Below are 17404 nucleotides of genomic sequence, written 5' to 3'. Positions count from 1 at the left end.
ATCTCTAACACAGAAAATCGCTGCTTCTCCCTCCTTTGCTGTTGTTGTGTACTGTCAAGTTGACTACAACTCATAGTAACCCTATGTACAACAGCCCTGAACCCTGCTCTATCCTGAGCCAACCTCATTGTCTCCAACACTCCTACCCTCATTACTTCAGTCACTGAATCAATCCATCTCATCCAGGGTCTTCCTCTCTTGAGCTATCCCTCCACTCTCCCAAACATAATGTCCCTCTCCAAGGATTGGTCTCTCCTTGCAACATGCCCAAAATGTGTCAGATGGAGCTTCAACATCCTTTCCTCCAAGAAACTGCCCAGTTTTACCCTCTCCAGGATGAAACTGTTTGTTCTCTCTTAGGAGTCCAATACTCTTCTCTAGCACCACAACTCTTCTTCTTCTATCATCCTTAGTCATTATCCAGCTCTCTGACGCATAGCAAGTAATTATAAAGACCATGGCCTGGTTCAGGTAGGTGCACCTTGGTCTTCAGCCTGACCCAGCTCATAATATTAACATGTGATTACTGTTCAGCAAGATGGGCTGCAGCAATGGGCCCAAGCACAGGAGAGATTGTAAGGGCAGTGCAGGCCTGGGCAGGCTTGGTTTCATTGTCTGTGAAGATCTCTGTAAGTTGGAACCTATCCAGTGACACCTAACAACAGTGTTGTTCTCAGCGTTATTATTAATCTACTTGCTGCAGGTTGAGGAAGGAGGCAGATGTGGAAGAGTAAGGAGACGCTTGCCACTTTTAAAGGAAGCATTGTTGGCTCTATGAAGATCAATTGCAGTGTAACTGGAAGTCTGCCTTCTCTCCTCAACACTGTGTGAAGCAAGAGGTGGCATTCTACATTGTTTCTCATTTGGCAACCCTGGCAAATATAGACCTCAGCCACCAAAACTTAGAGACAAGAGATGGCGCTTTGACGTGCAAGCTCTAGTTATCTATCAAGTCTACCTTTAATCTTTGCAAGGTCTAAGGCCAGGAATGCCAATGGAGGCCCACAAGCTAACATGTTTAAATATTTCAGAGTTAGAACTAACTGATGCATAAAATATCTCTGTCCTTTTGCTTTGACAAACGTATCTCTATGGCCAGTTGGATGACCAAATTCATGTTTGGAATTCTCGATACTCTTCAAATTTGCTGACACTGTGTGATTGAGTAGAAGGAGCTGAACATAGACCCCAGTTCATCATCTTCCTCCTCACGGGTCTGGTCCACACTGTGGAAGGCCCTGTGTTCTTACACGGGATACCTACCCACCTGCTTGCAACAACTTTCCCTGGGCCACTCTTGGATCTTAGGGTACACATCTAGTGTTGCAGTTCTCTCTTGGAAAAAAGAAGATTCAGAGAAAGGGCCCATGTAGACCCTGAAAGGGAGTGAAGAGATATTTGAGCAGGAAATTCCAGAATTTCAGATCGCCAAGGTGTGGTCTGAAAAAGAGGTTATGCCTCCCCTTCGTTCCTTGTACTTTTCATGGTTTAGTGAGACAGGGCAGGGATGGAATGTGGGTCTCGTGAAACGCAGAATACATGTAAGGAGTGCCTCCTGCTTGACTCTGGTACTATAGGGCAGCCTCAAGAAGGAAGACGAACAGCTACAAGGCCCCTAAAAATCTCCAGAGAATATCTGGATTCAGGAACATTCCTATAGTAACCCAGCATCATCACATTTATCACTTCAACAAATCCATGTAAGGCAAGTAGGAAAGACCCCCAGCTCATAAGTGAAACCAGAGACACATATAGACATTGAGCATAAGGCTTTTGGTAGAGCCAGAATTCATTTCTCTATTCTTTGACAATGTTTTGTAAGCTACTAGCCCTGAGTGGTCTCCAGTTTATTATGTGACTTCCCAAGGCAGCACTTCCTAAAAGAACTCCTAGAATTGCTTGCTCTAGTTTGGTTTTTCCATAAAAAGGAAAGGAGATGAGGTTTGAAGGCCGTGACAGGAAGGATGAGGAGAGTGTGAGAAAAGGGAAGTCTGAAGAAAGGGTGGGAGAATTTTTAAATGGGATTCCACAGAGGTGGTGTGAACCTTATGATTGAATATTTGTAAAGTTAGTTTATTAGATAGAGAATGACAGAAGAAAAAGTTAAAGGACTATATTAGATAGGAAATAGAGACCAGACACTCCGTCACAGTTCATAGTTTATAAGATATATTAACTTATCATCTTTATTCTAATGTTTTATTTAACATTTTGTGAACATTGTCTCATATTCCCTTGTTAATATAGTTTTATTTTTACTTGCAGTATTGTATGATCTATTAAATATGTTTACCTTCTATTCCACTATAATTTATATAGCCATATCCAAGTGAGGTTCCCCCCCCCCCCATAAATAACACTAGAATAGACATCTGTGTGCAAAAGCAGTGTTCTTCTGTAGGAAAAATCGTGTAGTGGGAAATCCATTCCCTCTCCTGGAGAATGCTACTGTAGTGCCAGAGGCGGCAGTAAAAGCTCCAGATGGATTCTACCTGAAGCTGAGAAAATCAATCCGATGATAGCATGAAGTTCCGGGCACGTTTAGCCTCTGATTTCCCCTCCTTGTTCTTTTCTGTAGCCTCCGGCCTCGTACATAGCAACTCCACTGCTGGTCCTGCCACAGCGCCCTCTATCCCAGGCACAACGTTCATGCTGCCTACGAATGCATCTAACCTGGAAGCCACAACCCCAAGTCCTCCTGCAAGTCCCAGCCCCAGCCTTGTTTCTCAGGACAGCAATGTGACCTCAGAAGCCCCTTCTTCTTCCTCAGGTAAAGAGAAAGCGTGTTTGTCTCAGGCTCCAAGGAGAAGCCTCTGGTGCTTGGGTAGGGTGTTTAGAATGCATGTGGGACATTCTTCCAACCCTACACACACTAGTACTCAAACATATGGAATCATACTAACTGTGCTTGTGTTAGTGATTTGAGTATCATGCCTAGGATATTCTGAAGAAAGCTGTAGATAATTCTTCCTGCTACCTAGAATTATCTCCCATTATGAACAACTTTCTGAAGTCAAGGGTGGGGATAATATAAGATTCATGTGTACAAACTTTGTAAGTGAACCAATATAAAATAAAAATTTTTAAAAAGCAGTAAGATCCAGATGAGGACTTTGTAGAGACCATAAATCTCTCATAAGAGAAGTGAAAGAAAATGGGTACATGCTCAAATTGGGGTATTTGGTTTTTCTAGGATAGTCCTAGTCCAGAGGGAGTTGGCGCCCCTCTGGCAGTTGAGATTCAACAACAGCTTGACAAGAGCATGGTGGACAATCCCATGTCTTTTACATGAAACAGGAAACCTGTTGGAACATCAGCTGTGAGTCAGTTCCGACTGGATGGCAACAAGGTTGAGGGTAGCCTGGCACCCAGTTGGGTTTCAGAATCCTGAGAACTCCTCAGAACTTTGAGATCATACAGCTGGTTCCTACAGGTGACTTAAAATGGGTTTGGTGACGTTCAGGACAAGAAGTCAATGTTAACACCTTAAATTTCATTTTCTGCATTGAAGGCTGTGCCTCTGCAGTGTCATCTTAGACATGTTCCTTGTGTGTGTGCATCTTCACCTATTTATATTTTGATCTGATGCAGACTCTCCAGGCAACATCACGTCTACCTCTGCGGTCACCACAGTTTCTGGAATTGTGAACTCTTCTATGGAGACACAGACTTCTCCAACTTCCACAGTGTTCACCACCCCAACCAATGCTACAATTTCAGAGACGACTGTGAAGCCCAGCTTGCTTCCTGGAAATGTTTCCAGTGCCCCATCCAACAGCACCAGCCTTGAGACATCGCACACTCCTTTCTATACTGAGTCTCCTTCAACTGTAGTTACCATTAAGGTGCGTGAACAAGGCCAGAAATGGCAGGGTGCACTCTCACTGCGTCGGTATGCAGGCCCTCTCTTCCCCCCAATTTCTCTGCACCCCTTCACTCAATGGGACCTGGATCATGTGGGAATCAGCATGGGAAACAGACCGTTTTAAATGTTGCTGGATGGGATGGAAAGAAGAAAAGGGTGGATTCAGGATGCCAAGCAGGTTTGTGCTATGGGTATTGCATTTCTAGAGAGTATAGAGAAAAGGGAGCAAGAGATCTTTAGCTACTTGGCAGAGCCCAGGTGACACAGTGCTAAAGAGTTCAGATTCTAACCCAAAGATCCACAGTTGGAATCCACTGGCCACTGAGGGAGAAGGATGTGGCAGTCCGTTTCCATGAAAATTTGTACTGTTAGAAACCCTACGGGCAGTTCTACTCTGTCCTGTTTGGTAGCTTTGCTTTGAAATCGCCTTGACCACGATGGGTTTGGTTTCTCAGGTTGGCTACTTAGAGATCCACCCAGTCCTCTGTGGTGGTGCCTCTGGTTGAACCTCTTAGTCTGAACTTTGGCCAGGGCACCTTGGGAATGTTTGAAAACACTTCTTCTCCCTAAGTAGGTCTGTTAATGTTGTTATGTGCAGTGCACGGGAGTTCTGGTGGACTGGTGTTAAGGAGTTGCACTGCCAAGCCAAAGGCATGTGGTTCAAATCCACCAGCTGCTCCAAGGGAAAAAGGTGGGCAGTGCCCTCCTGTGTGATTTACAGCCTCTGCTGGAGGGTCAGCTATAAGTCGGATCCAGCTCAACAGTACATAACAACAATAGGCCACCAGAGCTGCCTTTAGGAGGCCTACTTCTCCCAAAATGTTTAGGATACATGGCATTTCCCCACTGTGTGGCCGTCGTGTCAAGCACGGGCAGTCAGTGAGGGGGGCTGCAGCATTGGGAGACCATGGGTGGGTGGTGATGCCAGCCTGATCTGCACAGATTCAGGGTCTGTGGCTGTCAACAACTTGCAGGAGGGAAAACAGAAAATACAAGAGGTGGAGACTGGACGCAGGCATGGAGGGCTTGCCTGGTTTCTGTTTTAAAAGGAACAGAACAGGAATCTGAAGACTTGAGGGCCAGGAAGAAAGCGGGTGTCTTCAGGCATCTTGCTGGGCCTGTCGCATTGTATGTATATGTGTGACTGGATGTGTAACTGAATTGACAAGAAGAAAAGGCCCAAATAGGAGAAAACAGACCCCTCACCGTCTCCATTTCTGTACTTTCCAAGCCAGTATTTAAAGGGGACTACCAATAGCAACTTGTATACAGACCCAGACTTGTAATAAGAATTTCAATTATCTGATGACCTAGGGATGAGAAGAAGGAAGAGAGTATAAATCTCAAGCCTCCTGACAAATTTTAAATTTCCTCTTCTCTAAATCTCTGGGCAAACACGCATGAGTACTGACTGAAGGTCCTTAAGGGCCTCTTCAGAGATAGATCTGGCTGGCTGCTTCCAGAACATCAGTTATCAAAACACTGTGGAACTCAGCTCGACCCTGGCATGTGTGAGGTCACCATGATGCAGGATCAACTCCAGAGAAACTGGTTATTTTAAACCTTTCAGGAGAGTACTTGACTGAAAGCAGACTGTGGAACAGAGGTGGGAAGGAGGGAGTGAGGGGAAGACGGAAGCAGGGACAAGACATGCTGTTTATTCTTCTTTTGTTTTAATACAGGGAGAAATCAGATGTTCAGAAATCAAACAAGTGAAATTGAACCAGGGCATCTGTCTAGAGAGAAATGACACCTCCAAATGTGTAAGTCAGTGCCTCCTCCCTAAAGTACGGAAGCCTGTGGCTTTAGTGAGGGTGGGGAAGTGTAAGATGACTGGACTCTGCTAATCTGTGGAGCTGGGTTTAAGGAGTAGAGAGGCCCCATCTGGTGGGCAAAGAAGGCAAAATCCATTTCATTTTAAATGACATTTTCCCTCTGATTAAGTATTGCTTTGTTCATCCAAAGGTTAGCCATTCGATGCCACCATTTCCAGACTTGATACCTAATGGATGGTCACAACAGTTGAAACCAACTTGATAATAGTGGATTTGATTTTTTTTTAGATTTTATGTTTAAAGGTGCTCGTGTTGCTTAGTGCATAACTGTTAGCCAAAAGGTCATTGGTTCAAATCCTCCAGCTGCTCCAGGAAGATAGATAGACAGTCTGCTCCTTTAAAGAGGAACAAATTATGCTAGTGACATAAACCAGTCACAAAGAATTTGTTTGAATTTGTATTTGAATTTTGTCAATAAACTAGTAGAAAATTTAAAAATTTTTTTTTAAAAAAGACTATTTCAGTATTAGACCACCAATGTGAAGAGCTAAGGAAAGCCTTATGCACAGAATCATTCTTAATGAACAGGAATGAGAAGGAAGCAAAAATTAATAGCTAAATTGAGTTAAAGGAAGAACAGTATACTTCAGAACACCTAATGGGACAGTTCTGATCTGTTCTAAGCTGTCACTGTGAATCAGGTTTGTTGTATATTTCAAGGTGTCCTGATGGCACAGTGGCAAAAATGCCTGTTGACCTAAAAGTGAGTGATTTGAAGGCACCAGTGGGAGAAAGATGTGATAGTTCACGTCCATGATGGGGCACCTCTACTCTGTCTGCTAGTGTTGCTGGGTCAGAATTGACTGCCCAGGTTTCAGTTCTGTGAATAGTACATTTAATAAATACTGCCAGACTTAAGTTTGCTTCCATGATAAGAATCTCTCACCACTGACATACAAACTGTAAAGAAATCCACCTGCCAGTGAGTAGGTTCCGACTGCTGGTGACCCTACGTGTCAGAGTAGAACTCTGCTCTTGTAAGCATTCTTTAAAATCAAATTGAGTGAACGTTTATAAATCATGCTTTGTTGTCATCTATTCATAGACATTCTGCTTTATGACACTAATTATAACTGATAAACATAACTCATTATAATGTCGAATCAAACCCTTGTTGTATATTGCCTTCCCCTTCACTCAGCTTATCAATTTATATATTTTTTTAGCATATCAATTTTTGCTTCCCCCACTCTCACATCTCATCCTGGTTAACCTTCCAAGATTGATTCTCAGTATAAAACTTTCCTTAGCATATCAATTTTTGCTTCCCCCACTCTCACATCTCATCCTGGTTAACCTTCCAAGATTGATTCTCAGTATAAAACTTTCCTTAACTTTTTGTATTGATGGTCTCATACCGTGACTGTCCTTTTGTGGCTCACTTATGTCACTCTGCGTCATTTGTTCTAGATCCATCCATGATGTACAGCATCTCACAAATTCTTAGTCGGTGTTAGTGGTGCCTCATACATTGTAGGGTATCAAGGACTGATTTTTCAGGAGATTCCAGGCCTACCAGCCACCTCTGAGGGGATCTGAACCACCAGCTTTTTGGCTACTTGCCGAGGGTGGTAACTGAGCACCACCCGGGACATCTAGTCATCCACAATGTCGATTATTTTCTTCTATTTTTGTTGTATATAACTCTTTAATGTTTATAGCAGCATTATTCACCATTGCAAGAACATAGAAACAGCCCACATGTCCAACCACAATCTAAGGGATTGAGAAATTGTGGAACATTCACGTGATGGAATACTACCCATGATGCAAGAGCAAGGATTCTGAAAATCACTATCTAACTTGGGAGGGATTGGAGAGCATTATGCTGAGTGAACTAACTTAGTTCCATAATGACAAATACTATATAAAACCATTATTGTAGAAATAAAAAAGATAACTTGTAAAATGTGTATCAGGTTCGAAGGGGAAAGAGTAGAAGCAGAGGTGTGAGGGTGGACTGGGGAGTAATCGTAGGGTCGCACAGTTTGACATGTAGAGAGAGGGGTGAAAGGAAATAGGAAATATCTGGTGTGAAAAACAATGTTTGTATGAACTTTGTAAGCAAACCAGTATAAAATAAAAATGTTATTTAAAACAAAAAAACATTTTTTAAAAAAAGATAATTTATTTTGCCATGCCCTTTTCTATATAACCATTTCTCCAAGGAAAAAGAAAGGAAGATCCTCAACCAGATGGGTTGATAAAGTGTCTACAGCAATAGGCAGCAGTATGGCAGAGATGGTGAGGACGGCACAGGATAGAGCAGGGTTCAGACCGGTTTTCATAGGGTCATTGTCAGTTGTAGGTGTCTCAACGGCACCTAACAACAGTAACATTTTTCCTACCATTGTTTATTGAATGATGACTTACTTTGCTGACTGGAATGCATCATTTGATTTATATGAAGTTTCCATATGCTCCAGGGCAGACTCTTGAGAGATATTTTATTTGTTCAATTTACTGATATGTTTTCCAGTTTTAAATTTTAAAATATTATAATATCTATACTTTATCGTATTTTTTTATATCCAGCCAGGCTGGTTTTTCCTGATTATACTATAAAGAATTATAAACTATTTTTTAGCATATTTATCTTGGAAAACTTTAGGAACATAAAGATTTTTAAAAATCATAAACATTTTCTTTGAAACAGCTCTAAAAACTCCTCTGTATTTCTTCTATTATCTCTTAGTATCACTATTTAAATATTATTTCCCTTAAAGATTTTATGGCTTTCTTAAGGTTAAATACAAGAGATTTTCATGTTTTCTAATTGACTATTGCTGATACAATAGAAAGTTAATTGAGTTTTGTGTATTTATCCTGGGTTCAGCCATTTTCTTAAACATGCTTATTCATTCCAGGAAGTTTCTGGTTAATTCCTTTTTATTTCCATAGCTATCCTGTTATCTACCACAACACATTGTCTTTTTGTCTACCTCAGAAAGAAAAGGGATTTCTTTTTGCTATCACAATGCATTGTTTCCCCCCTCAACAATATGATGTTTTTCTTCTCCTTTTTGTTTCACCTCTTACTGCATTGGTAAGAGATAACAACAGGCTTCCTTGCTTTGCTTTCAGTAAACCCAGTTTCCTGACAGCAGCAAGGCTCAAGTTGAAGGAGGGGTAAAGGGAAGAGTGGTATTTATAGAAGAAAACATTTTTTTACAAGCTGGGAAACCATTCAGAGGAACCATGTATTCGACAGATGGCAGACATTCATTCAAAAGGGCCTGGTACAGACTGCATTCTGTAAGGGTTATAAGCTACTTATTTTGGCTACCTCAAATACCCATATCTAACCTCCAGTTGTCAGTTGGGTTTCCCTAATTTCCTTATTAAAATTCATATAAAAGAATAGATTAAGATTCTTTTAAACAACAGAAATTGTGATGTGAGTCCATAGAATAGAATAATTAAATAGTGAAAAAAAACCAGCTAATATACAAATAGCTCTGGTGACCTAGTAGCAAGAAGGTACACTGTATTCACAAGGCATGTGGTTCAAGGCCACCAGCTGCTTCGCGGGAGAAGAATGGGCCAATCTCCTGTGCAATTAACTTCCTCTGAAAACCCACTGGAAGGTCAGCTATGGGTTGATTCCAACTCAATGGTACACAACAACAACAAGTGTTGTTGTTATGTGCCATCGAGTCACTAGCGACTCATAGCGACCCTATTTACAACATCCCTAAACTCTGCTCTGTCCTGTGCCAATCGCACCGTCTCCAACACACCCATCCCAATTACCCCAGTCACTGAATCAATCCACCTCACAGGGGGCCTTCCCTTTCTGTGCTGTCCCTCCACCCTACCAAACATGATGTCCCTCTCCAAGGACCTGTCCTCCTTGCAACATGTCCAAAGTATGTTAGATGGAACCTTAGAATCCTTGTCTCCAAGGAGCAGCCCTGTTTGACCCTTTCCAGGATGAATCTGTTTGTTTTCCTTGCAGTTCATGGTACCCTCAATACTCTTCTCCAGCACCACAGCTCAAAGGCATCAATTCTCCTTCTATCCTCCTTAGTCATTGTCTAACTCTCTGATGCATAATAAGTGATAGCAAAGACCATGGCCTGTATCAGATGCACCTTAGTCTCCAGAGAGACACCATTGCTCTTCAGTACTTTGGAAAGGTCCCTAACAGCAGACTTTCCCATGGCAATACGTCTTCTAATTTCCTGGCTGCTGGTGTCGAGAGTGTTGACTGTGGAGCCAAGCAAACTGAAGCTGTGAACAATCTCAGTCTCTTCACCATCCATCCTGATGCTGCCACTTGGCCCAGTGGTGAGAATCTTTGTCTTCTTGACATTGAGCCTCAATCCATATTGGAGGCTGCAGTCCTTGACCCTCTGCAGCAAGTGCTTCAGGTCCTCCTCAGTTTCAGCAAGCAGGGTTGTATCATCTGCGTATCGCAGATTATTGATAAATCGTCCACCAATCTTGACCCCACATTTCTCCTCATAGAGCCCAGCCTCCCGGATAATCTGTTCTGCATACAAGTTGAAAAGGTATGGAGACAGGACACATCCCTGGTGTACGCCCTTCCCAGTTTTGAACCATGCAGTGTAAAAAAAAAAATTGCTTTGCCAACCCAAAGCCATGAAGTTTGAATCCACTATCTGCTTTTCTGTAAATGGTATGAGAGGCGATTGCTCATCTTTCTCCTTCAGAGAAACTGGTAGATGCTTGCCTTTGGGTTGGCAGTGCAGCTTCTTATCACTAGGCCACCAGAGCTCTCTTTTTGTAGATTAGATAAACATCCATCATCTTTTTTCCACCATTTAGGTGAATGTTTATTTTCCCATGTAACACACAGATCTATTGTGTCAGCCTGTTGGTTCTTCACACCAAGAATTTAAAGCTAATTGCACAGCATTCTCAGTGTCTTATCTATTGATCTTTAAAGTCCATGTTTAGCTGGGGCCATGGTGTTGTTGTTGTTGTTGTTTTATGTTGTAGAGTTGGAACCACCCCATAGCCATCCTTCTTCCAAGGAGCGGCTGGTAGCCTTGAACCACATATCTTTGGGATTGCATCCCAGCTCCCTGCCTCTAGGCCACCAGAGCTCCAAGTGCTGAAACTTGCTTCCTCTCCCAGAATAACCCTTCTTACTGCATCCTTTCTCACCTGCATACTTACTGGCGAACCTATTTTGCGCCATAGCTGGGATGGGCCCAGCCTACTGGCCTGAGATTTGGGGAGTATCTGTGAGCAGAAAAGTGGAAGCTGGCGAAGAACTTGTTACTGTTATGCGTGGCCGTGTCATTGACTCTGACCCATGGTGACCCCGCATGGCAGCGTGGAACTACACCATTGAATTTCCAAGGCCGTGATTGCCAGGAGCAGATCACCCAGCCTGTCTTCCCAGGTGCCTCTGGGTGGGTTCAGACTACTGACCTTTAGCTGGTGGTCAGTCTCTTAATGTTGTGTGACATCTGGGACGTCTGGAAAGAGAGGAGCTCCCCTAGTTTTGGATCATAAAGTCCCAGCTCAGAATGAATCAACCCTCCTTCCACGACTGCTGATTCCCTCCTTCTTCCTGGAAGTCCTTCTCCAGCCTCCAAGCACAGCATCTCCCATCACTCCCCAAAGCAATTTCTTCTCCCTTAAGAGTCTACTTTCCAAAAACCACAGCTCTATTTTATGTCCTAGCTTCTTTTCCTTGATTCCTACTTTCTTCTCACCTGATAATCAGTCTCTTCCAAACTGGCCTGACAGTTACCATTCATGTTAACGCCGACTCGTGGCAACCCCATCGGTGTCAGAGTAGAACTGCCCTCCATAGAATTTTCTGTGGCTGAGGTTGTGGAATTAGTTCACTAGCTCTTTCTTCTGAGATGCTTCTCGGCGGGCTTGAACTACTAACCTCATCTAGGGACTCCATTAGTGGTGCGTTGTTACTGCTGTTAAGTCTGGTAGAACTCAAAGCTATGCACTTAACTCTGAGTTTCTGGTTCAAGGTTGTGGCCTTGAAGCACAGATGCCTGACTTAAGGTTCCTCAGGGTGGGTTTGTACTGCCAATCTTTTGACTTGTAGTCAAGCCCTTAACCATTTGAGCCACCATGATGTTGCGTGCCATCAAGTCAATGCCAACTTGTAGCAACTTCCCATATGACAGAGAACTGCCCCGTTGGGTTTCCTAAACAGAAGGCTTTATGGGAGCTGAGTGCCAGGTCTTTTCTTACACAGTGGTACTGGTAGGTTCAAACTGCCAACCTTTCGGTTAACAGCCACGTGTTGTCTCTGCAGCTCAGACTGCACTTTACAGAATGTCTCACTCATCCCAGGTCTGCACTGATGCTTTAGAACCACTTTTCTCTAGAGCCACAGCTGGTTATACGCAGCGGTCGTCTTTCTGCTCTGCTAGCTCTCATCATCCTTAACCTCTCCTGTTGACTTCATCCGTGGCAGGCTGCCTCCTGCCTCCGCTTCATAACCCCCACACCCACTCCTTCCTCACTCTCTGCCCAAACACTAAAGGTCAGCTTCCATGCAGAAGAAAACAGTTGCAGATGGAGGACAGATGAAGATGGTGTGTCCACTGGGAAGAGCCCCCAGATCAGAAGACAGAAAGTCCAGCTTTCCCTGCTTGGCCAGCTACCATCTAACTTTAGGCCTCAGAGCAGATTGCTCCATTGCTTTAGCCCATAGGTGAATGAACATAGGCCTTTTACTTGTATCGTCAACCTCACACCAAAGTAGATAAAATTATTTTCTCCAAAGAGGGTGGGTGGAACAGATGACTAAAATTTCAGCCTTATGGTCTGTATTAAATAAAGGTCATTAAAAAAAAATCTGACCACACCCTTCCCCAACCCACTGCTTGGAATCTCTCTAAGATGTTAAGAGTTCTAAGGGGGCTCTGGTGGGCTGTTAACCAAGAGATGCTAAGTGTTTTGGAAGGATGGTCTATCTGTATGGGATCAAATTGACAACGGCAACTCTATAATAGGGACCTTCGGAGGCAATGTGTTTGTGTTCAAGGGGAAGAACTCAGAAAAGGAGACTGAGAAAGCCTGCCCACCAGAATGTAAGAAATGTCATTAAATTGTAAACATCGAAACCCATTGAACTAGGGGGTGTGTATGTGTATGTGTGTGCTGGTGTGTATGTTCTCAACAACAACAAAATAAATAAAGACCATGTTTTTAAAAGAAGACTTCTTCAAGAAGCTTAAAAATGCTACTCCAGAAAAGTTAGAGCTGTTTTGTTCTTGTGGTTATTTCTTTTTCTTGTATTGTGAAGTGCAGGGTGGTGTGAGCAGATGTGGTTAAGGAGCTTCCAGTCCCACTCCCATGAAGAGCTGCGAGCTGAGCAGTGGCTCCCCCTGCGGCTCCGCCGTGCGGTGTGGGCCCACAGCCTCTCCTGGGGGAGGATGTTTGTTCCCCGCATCCGGAGCAGCATTGTTCTTTGTTCAGGATCCACCTGCTTCGCTCTGGTCCCAAACAATTCACTGATGCTCTTGAATTCCAGAGTGGGTGGCTGGCCGCTGTGCTTCCCTTGAATTTGGTCCAAGACACAAAGTGAAGAGTGAAGGGACCCCGTGCGGAGGCCAAACTGTTTGGGATGTTGTGTTTAACAACAATTCACTGAGTTCTTTAGAGTGTCTGGCGCTGTGTGCTGAGTACAGTCCGGGTTCTGAATTTTATAATGTGCACCTTTCCCTCCACTAAGGAGCCTCACTCTGTCTTTGATTGCCGGCAGTGACCCCTCTGTCAGGTTTCCAAGACTGTAAATCTTTATGGAAGGAGACTGCCTTCCATTTAGCAGCCTGACAAGTCCTATGCCACCAGGATTCATTCTCTTTAATCAAAGGGAAATGACATGGCAATAAGGTGAAGATGATTAAAACATAAAAATGTAGACTCTGGAGGATGGTGGAACATAATGCTATCTTAATAGTAATTGTAATGCTGCTACTGTCCTGTTGAGCCCTGTTTTCATTATGGAAACAGGACCTAGCCCCTGTGCTATCTTTACTCACAGTATCTGCTGTGTGTGAGGCTGTTGTTGCAGTAGTCACTGCATCGTTCCATCTCGTTGAGGATCTTCCTGTTTTTTAGTGACCCTCCATTTAATCAAGCATGATCTCTTTCTCCTGGGTCGGGTCCCTCCTGGTGACATGCCGAAGTGTGTGAGAGGAAGTCTAACCTTCTTCACCTCCAAGGAGCATTCTCAAACCTTCCAAGACCTATTTGTTCTTCTGGCAGTGTATGGTCTCTTCATCAACACTATTTATAGTCATAGCTGCACTTATCCAACTCCCAATAGGTCCCATACTGGGCACTTTTCATACAGCGCCTCGTGAATAAAACAACAGAGTTTGCAGATGAGGAAGCTGACCAGTTGCATGATGCAGTGAAGCTAGTAAATGGCAAAAGAAGGATTGTAGCTCGGCCGGGCCTCATGGAGGAGGTGGGGGATGAGCTAGGGCTTGAAGGATAGAGAATACAAGGGAGAAGCAATGTTCGTTCTGTCAACCAGGCTTGTGAAAAGCTATGTGCTCTCCACTCCCAAGCTTCCTGTGGTTCCTCGCTTTAGAAGGCCTTGCCCCAAGAGCTTCGGCTGTGTTCTACTCTTTCCTCAAGGTCTGTTCTGAAATGTTCTGAGAACCTCACACCAGATGTGTCCTCACCCTCCTTTCTGAATTTGTAGCATTTCATTTTCTTTTCCTTGTTGTTGTTGTTGTTATGTGCCGTCAAGTCACTTGCAACTCATAGCAACCCTATGTACAACAGCCCTAAACTCTGCTCTGTTCTGTGCCAATCGCACTGTCTCTGACACTCCCATCCCGATTACCCCAGTCACTGAATCAATCCACCTCATAGAGGGCCTTACTCTCCTGCGCTGTCCCTCCACCCTCCCAAACATGATGTCCCTCTCCAAGACCGGTCCCTCCTCACAACATGTCCAAAGTATGTCAGACAAAGCCCCAGAATCCTTGCCTCCAAGGAGTAACCCAGTTTAACCCTCTCCAGAATGAATCTGTTTTCTTGGCAGTCCATGGTACCCTCAATACTCTTCTCCAGCACCACAGCTCAAAGGTATCAATTCTCCTTCTAGCCTCCCTAGTCATTGTCCAACTCTCTGATGCATAAAAAAACCACAACCCATTGCCATTGGGCTGATCCCATGTGTCACAGGTTAGAACTGCTCCCTAGGGAGTTTCCTGGCTATAATATTTATGGAAACGGATCTCCATATCCATGCCTTTCTTTTGTGGCATTGCTGGGTGAGTCTCAACCTCCAAATTTTAGACTTAATGATCAAGTGCAAACTGTTAATAGCCCCCATCTCCTCGAACCGAGGACTTCTTATGGTACTTATAATGTCTTTGGGTCTCAGTTTCTTCATCATAAAGTAAAGAGAATCCTCATATCCTAATCATAAGGTTGCGTGACTATTCAGAATAGTGCTTGACATCTTATGTTCCACACATGCAAAGTGAGTGCTTTCCCCATGTGGTATTCATAACTATGACACATCTACATAGGTTTCCAAGCACTATCTTAGACTCAGGGCTTTAGCTTGGCACGTTTGTCGGAACAACTGAAAATTGTCAAAGATGTAGCTTCTTAGGACTGAGCAGGTTGAGGAGGGCACTGTTTTGTTTTGCTTGTTTAGCTTCTGCAGGAGTTTTATCTTCCTCTTTGAGGAAGCCAACTTATTTCATTTTTGCATTTCTAAAAATTGTAACTGAAGTAAAAATTTACAAAGAAAATTATTCATTTCTTATTGTGATTCAGGTGCAAATTGGGGTTTTTTTTATTTAACCATTCACACACATTCCGTTGTATGACATTAATTACTATACTAAAAAATGAAACTGTACTCATTCCACTTCCTCCCTATTATTCTCATTTCCACTAATCCTTCTGTTCCACCCCTTCCTGCCTTCCGGGCTTTATTACTGGGCAGATACTCCCTTTTTGATCCGAATGTGGTTGATATTTTAGGAGACGAACAAAAGCCTTACTGGTGTTATTGACCGCTTTATAGGCCTGATGTTTGGTTGAAAGGCCCAGAAGGGTGACTGGGGGCTCTTGGAGGTTCCACCAGTCTCTACTATCCCAATAATCCTGGACATTTTCATTTTATAAATTTTTGTTTCCCATTTCTTCCCTCCACCCCCCAAATAGGTATGGAGAAAGGATACAGCCCTGATGCATGCCTATCTTTTTAATTTTTTAATCTAAAATAAAATTTTTATTTTATACTGGTTTATTTAACAGTTTGTATACATTGTTTTTCACACCAGATCTTTCCCATTTCCTTTACTGATGCCTCCTTCCACTCATCAGATTGTATGACCAAATAACCACCCCCCACCTCCCGCCATCCTCACCCCTCGGCTTCCACCCTCCCTCCCTTTGCTCCTCATACACATTCTGCTATAATGGTCTTCTACTATAGTTGTCCCTATATGAGACTGAGTTCACTCAGCATAATGCTTCCCAGTCCCTCTCAAGTTAGGTAGTAATTTACAAAATCATTGTCCTGTGTGCTGTGTAGTATTCCATCATGTGAATATATCATAATTTCTCAATTCATTTGATTGTGGTTGGACATCTGGGCTCTTTCCCTGGTCTTGTGGTAGTGAATAACGCTGCTGTAAACATTGGTGCAGAGGTCTCCGTTTGTGCCTCAGTTCTCATTCTCTTGGAGTTTATTCCAAGCCATGGAATAGCTGGTCATATGGAATATCTGTGTTCAGCTTTCTCAGGAAATGTCAACCTGCCTTCCATGTTTCCCATTTCTTACCCAACTTGTCCAGGAATTTCTAGAGTGATGTACCCTCTAGTTCTCATCTCAGGGTCATGGAAGCTGAAGCTATCTTGTTCCATGCCTCTTTGCTTTTCTTCCCTCTTCTTTGTTCCAGACAGAGAGAGACATTAGATGGCTGGCTGCAAGCTTTTAAGAACCTTGTCATTACTCATCAAAGTAGGATGTAGAACATTGTCTTTGTGGATTATTTTAAAATGCACAAAGGAAACAAGTCTGTTTCCTCAGAGAGGCAGAACTGCAGAAGTTAAATAAGCAAACAAAATAGTGACCTCCTCAACCCACAGAGTCCTAAGAAGCTGCACCTTCGACAGTATCCAGCTGCTCCAACAGACATGTACAAAGTCCTGAGTATAAGACATGGTGTGGAAACGTGTGTGTGTGTGTGTGTGTGTGTGATGTGAGTTAGGACTTTCACATGGGTACGTTCTCAGTTTATACATGTGGCAAGTCAAATAAGCAGACAAACACTGTTCTAAGTGCTTGCACAACCTTATAGCACGGCTACCAGAATTTTCCTCAGAGTACACAAAGAAAGAACTATGTATCATTGACCTTGATGCCCTCAAAGACCATGGTACTGAGGCCCTAGGACCAGCGACTCATTCCCTTTGGATGAATGGTTATGATTAAGAGGTTTGTTGTTGTTGTTGTTGAGTACCATCGAGTCGGAACGGACCCGTAGCTGACCCTCCAGTGGGTTTTCAAGGCTGTTGATCCCACAGAAGGAGATTGCATATCCTTCCTCAGAGCAGCTGGTGGATTTGAACTATGTGCCTTCGGGATTGCAGTACAGTTTCTTACCACTAGGCCACCAGAGCTCCCTGATTAAGAAGTTTACATAACCTTTATCTGCAGTTAGTGCTACTATATATATGAATATATTTACAGCATATACTAATATGCGGGAGAAGG

General features: G+C 43.3%; 1 protein-coding gene across 1 annotated transcript in view; it reads left to right on the top strand.

Annotated features, from left to right (window-relative positions):
- LOC102853458 (hematopoietic progenitor cell antigen CD34-like) overlaps positions 1–17404 on the top strand; it is a 167073-nt gene that overhangs the window by 145969 nt on the left and 3700 nt on the right. Inside the window, exons 3-5 of the mRNA XM_006888007.1 lie at positions 2579–2770; positions 3601–3845; positions 5548–5628. Of these exons, the coding sequence (XP_006888069.1) occupies positions 2579–2770; positions 3601–3845; positions 5548–5628 (518 nt within the window). The remainder of the gene's footprint in view (positions 1–2578; positions 2771–3600; positions 3846–5547; positions 5629–17404) is intronic.

This window comes from Elephantulus edwardii, unplaced genomic scaffold (genome assembly GCF_000299155.1).
Source record: "Elephantulus edwardii isolate Elephantulus edwardi_28Jun2011 unplaced genomic scaffold, EleEdw1.0 scaffold00063, whole genome shotgun sequence".
Lineage (NCBI taxonomy): Eukaryota > Metazoa > Chordata > Mammalia > Macroscelidea > Macroscelididae > Elephantulus > Elephantulus edwardii.
This window is presented reverse-complemented; position numbering and strand designations above follow the sequence as displayed.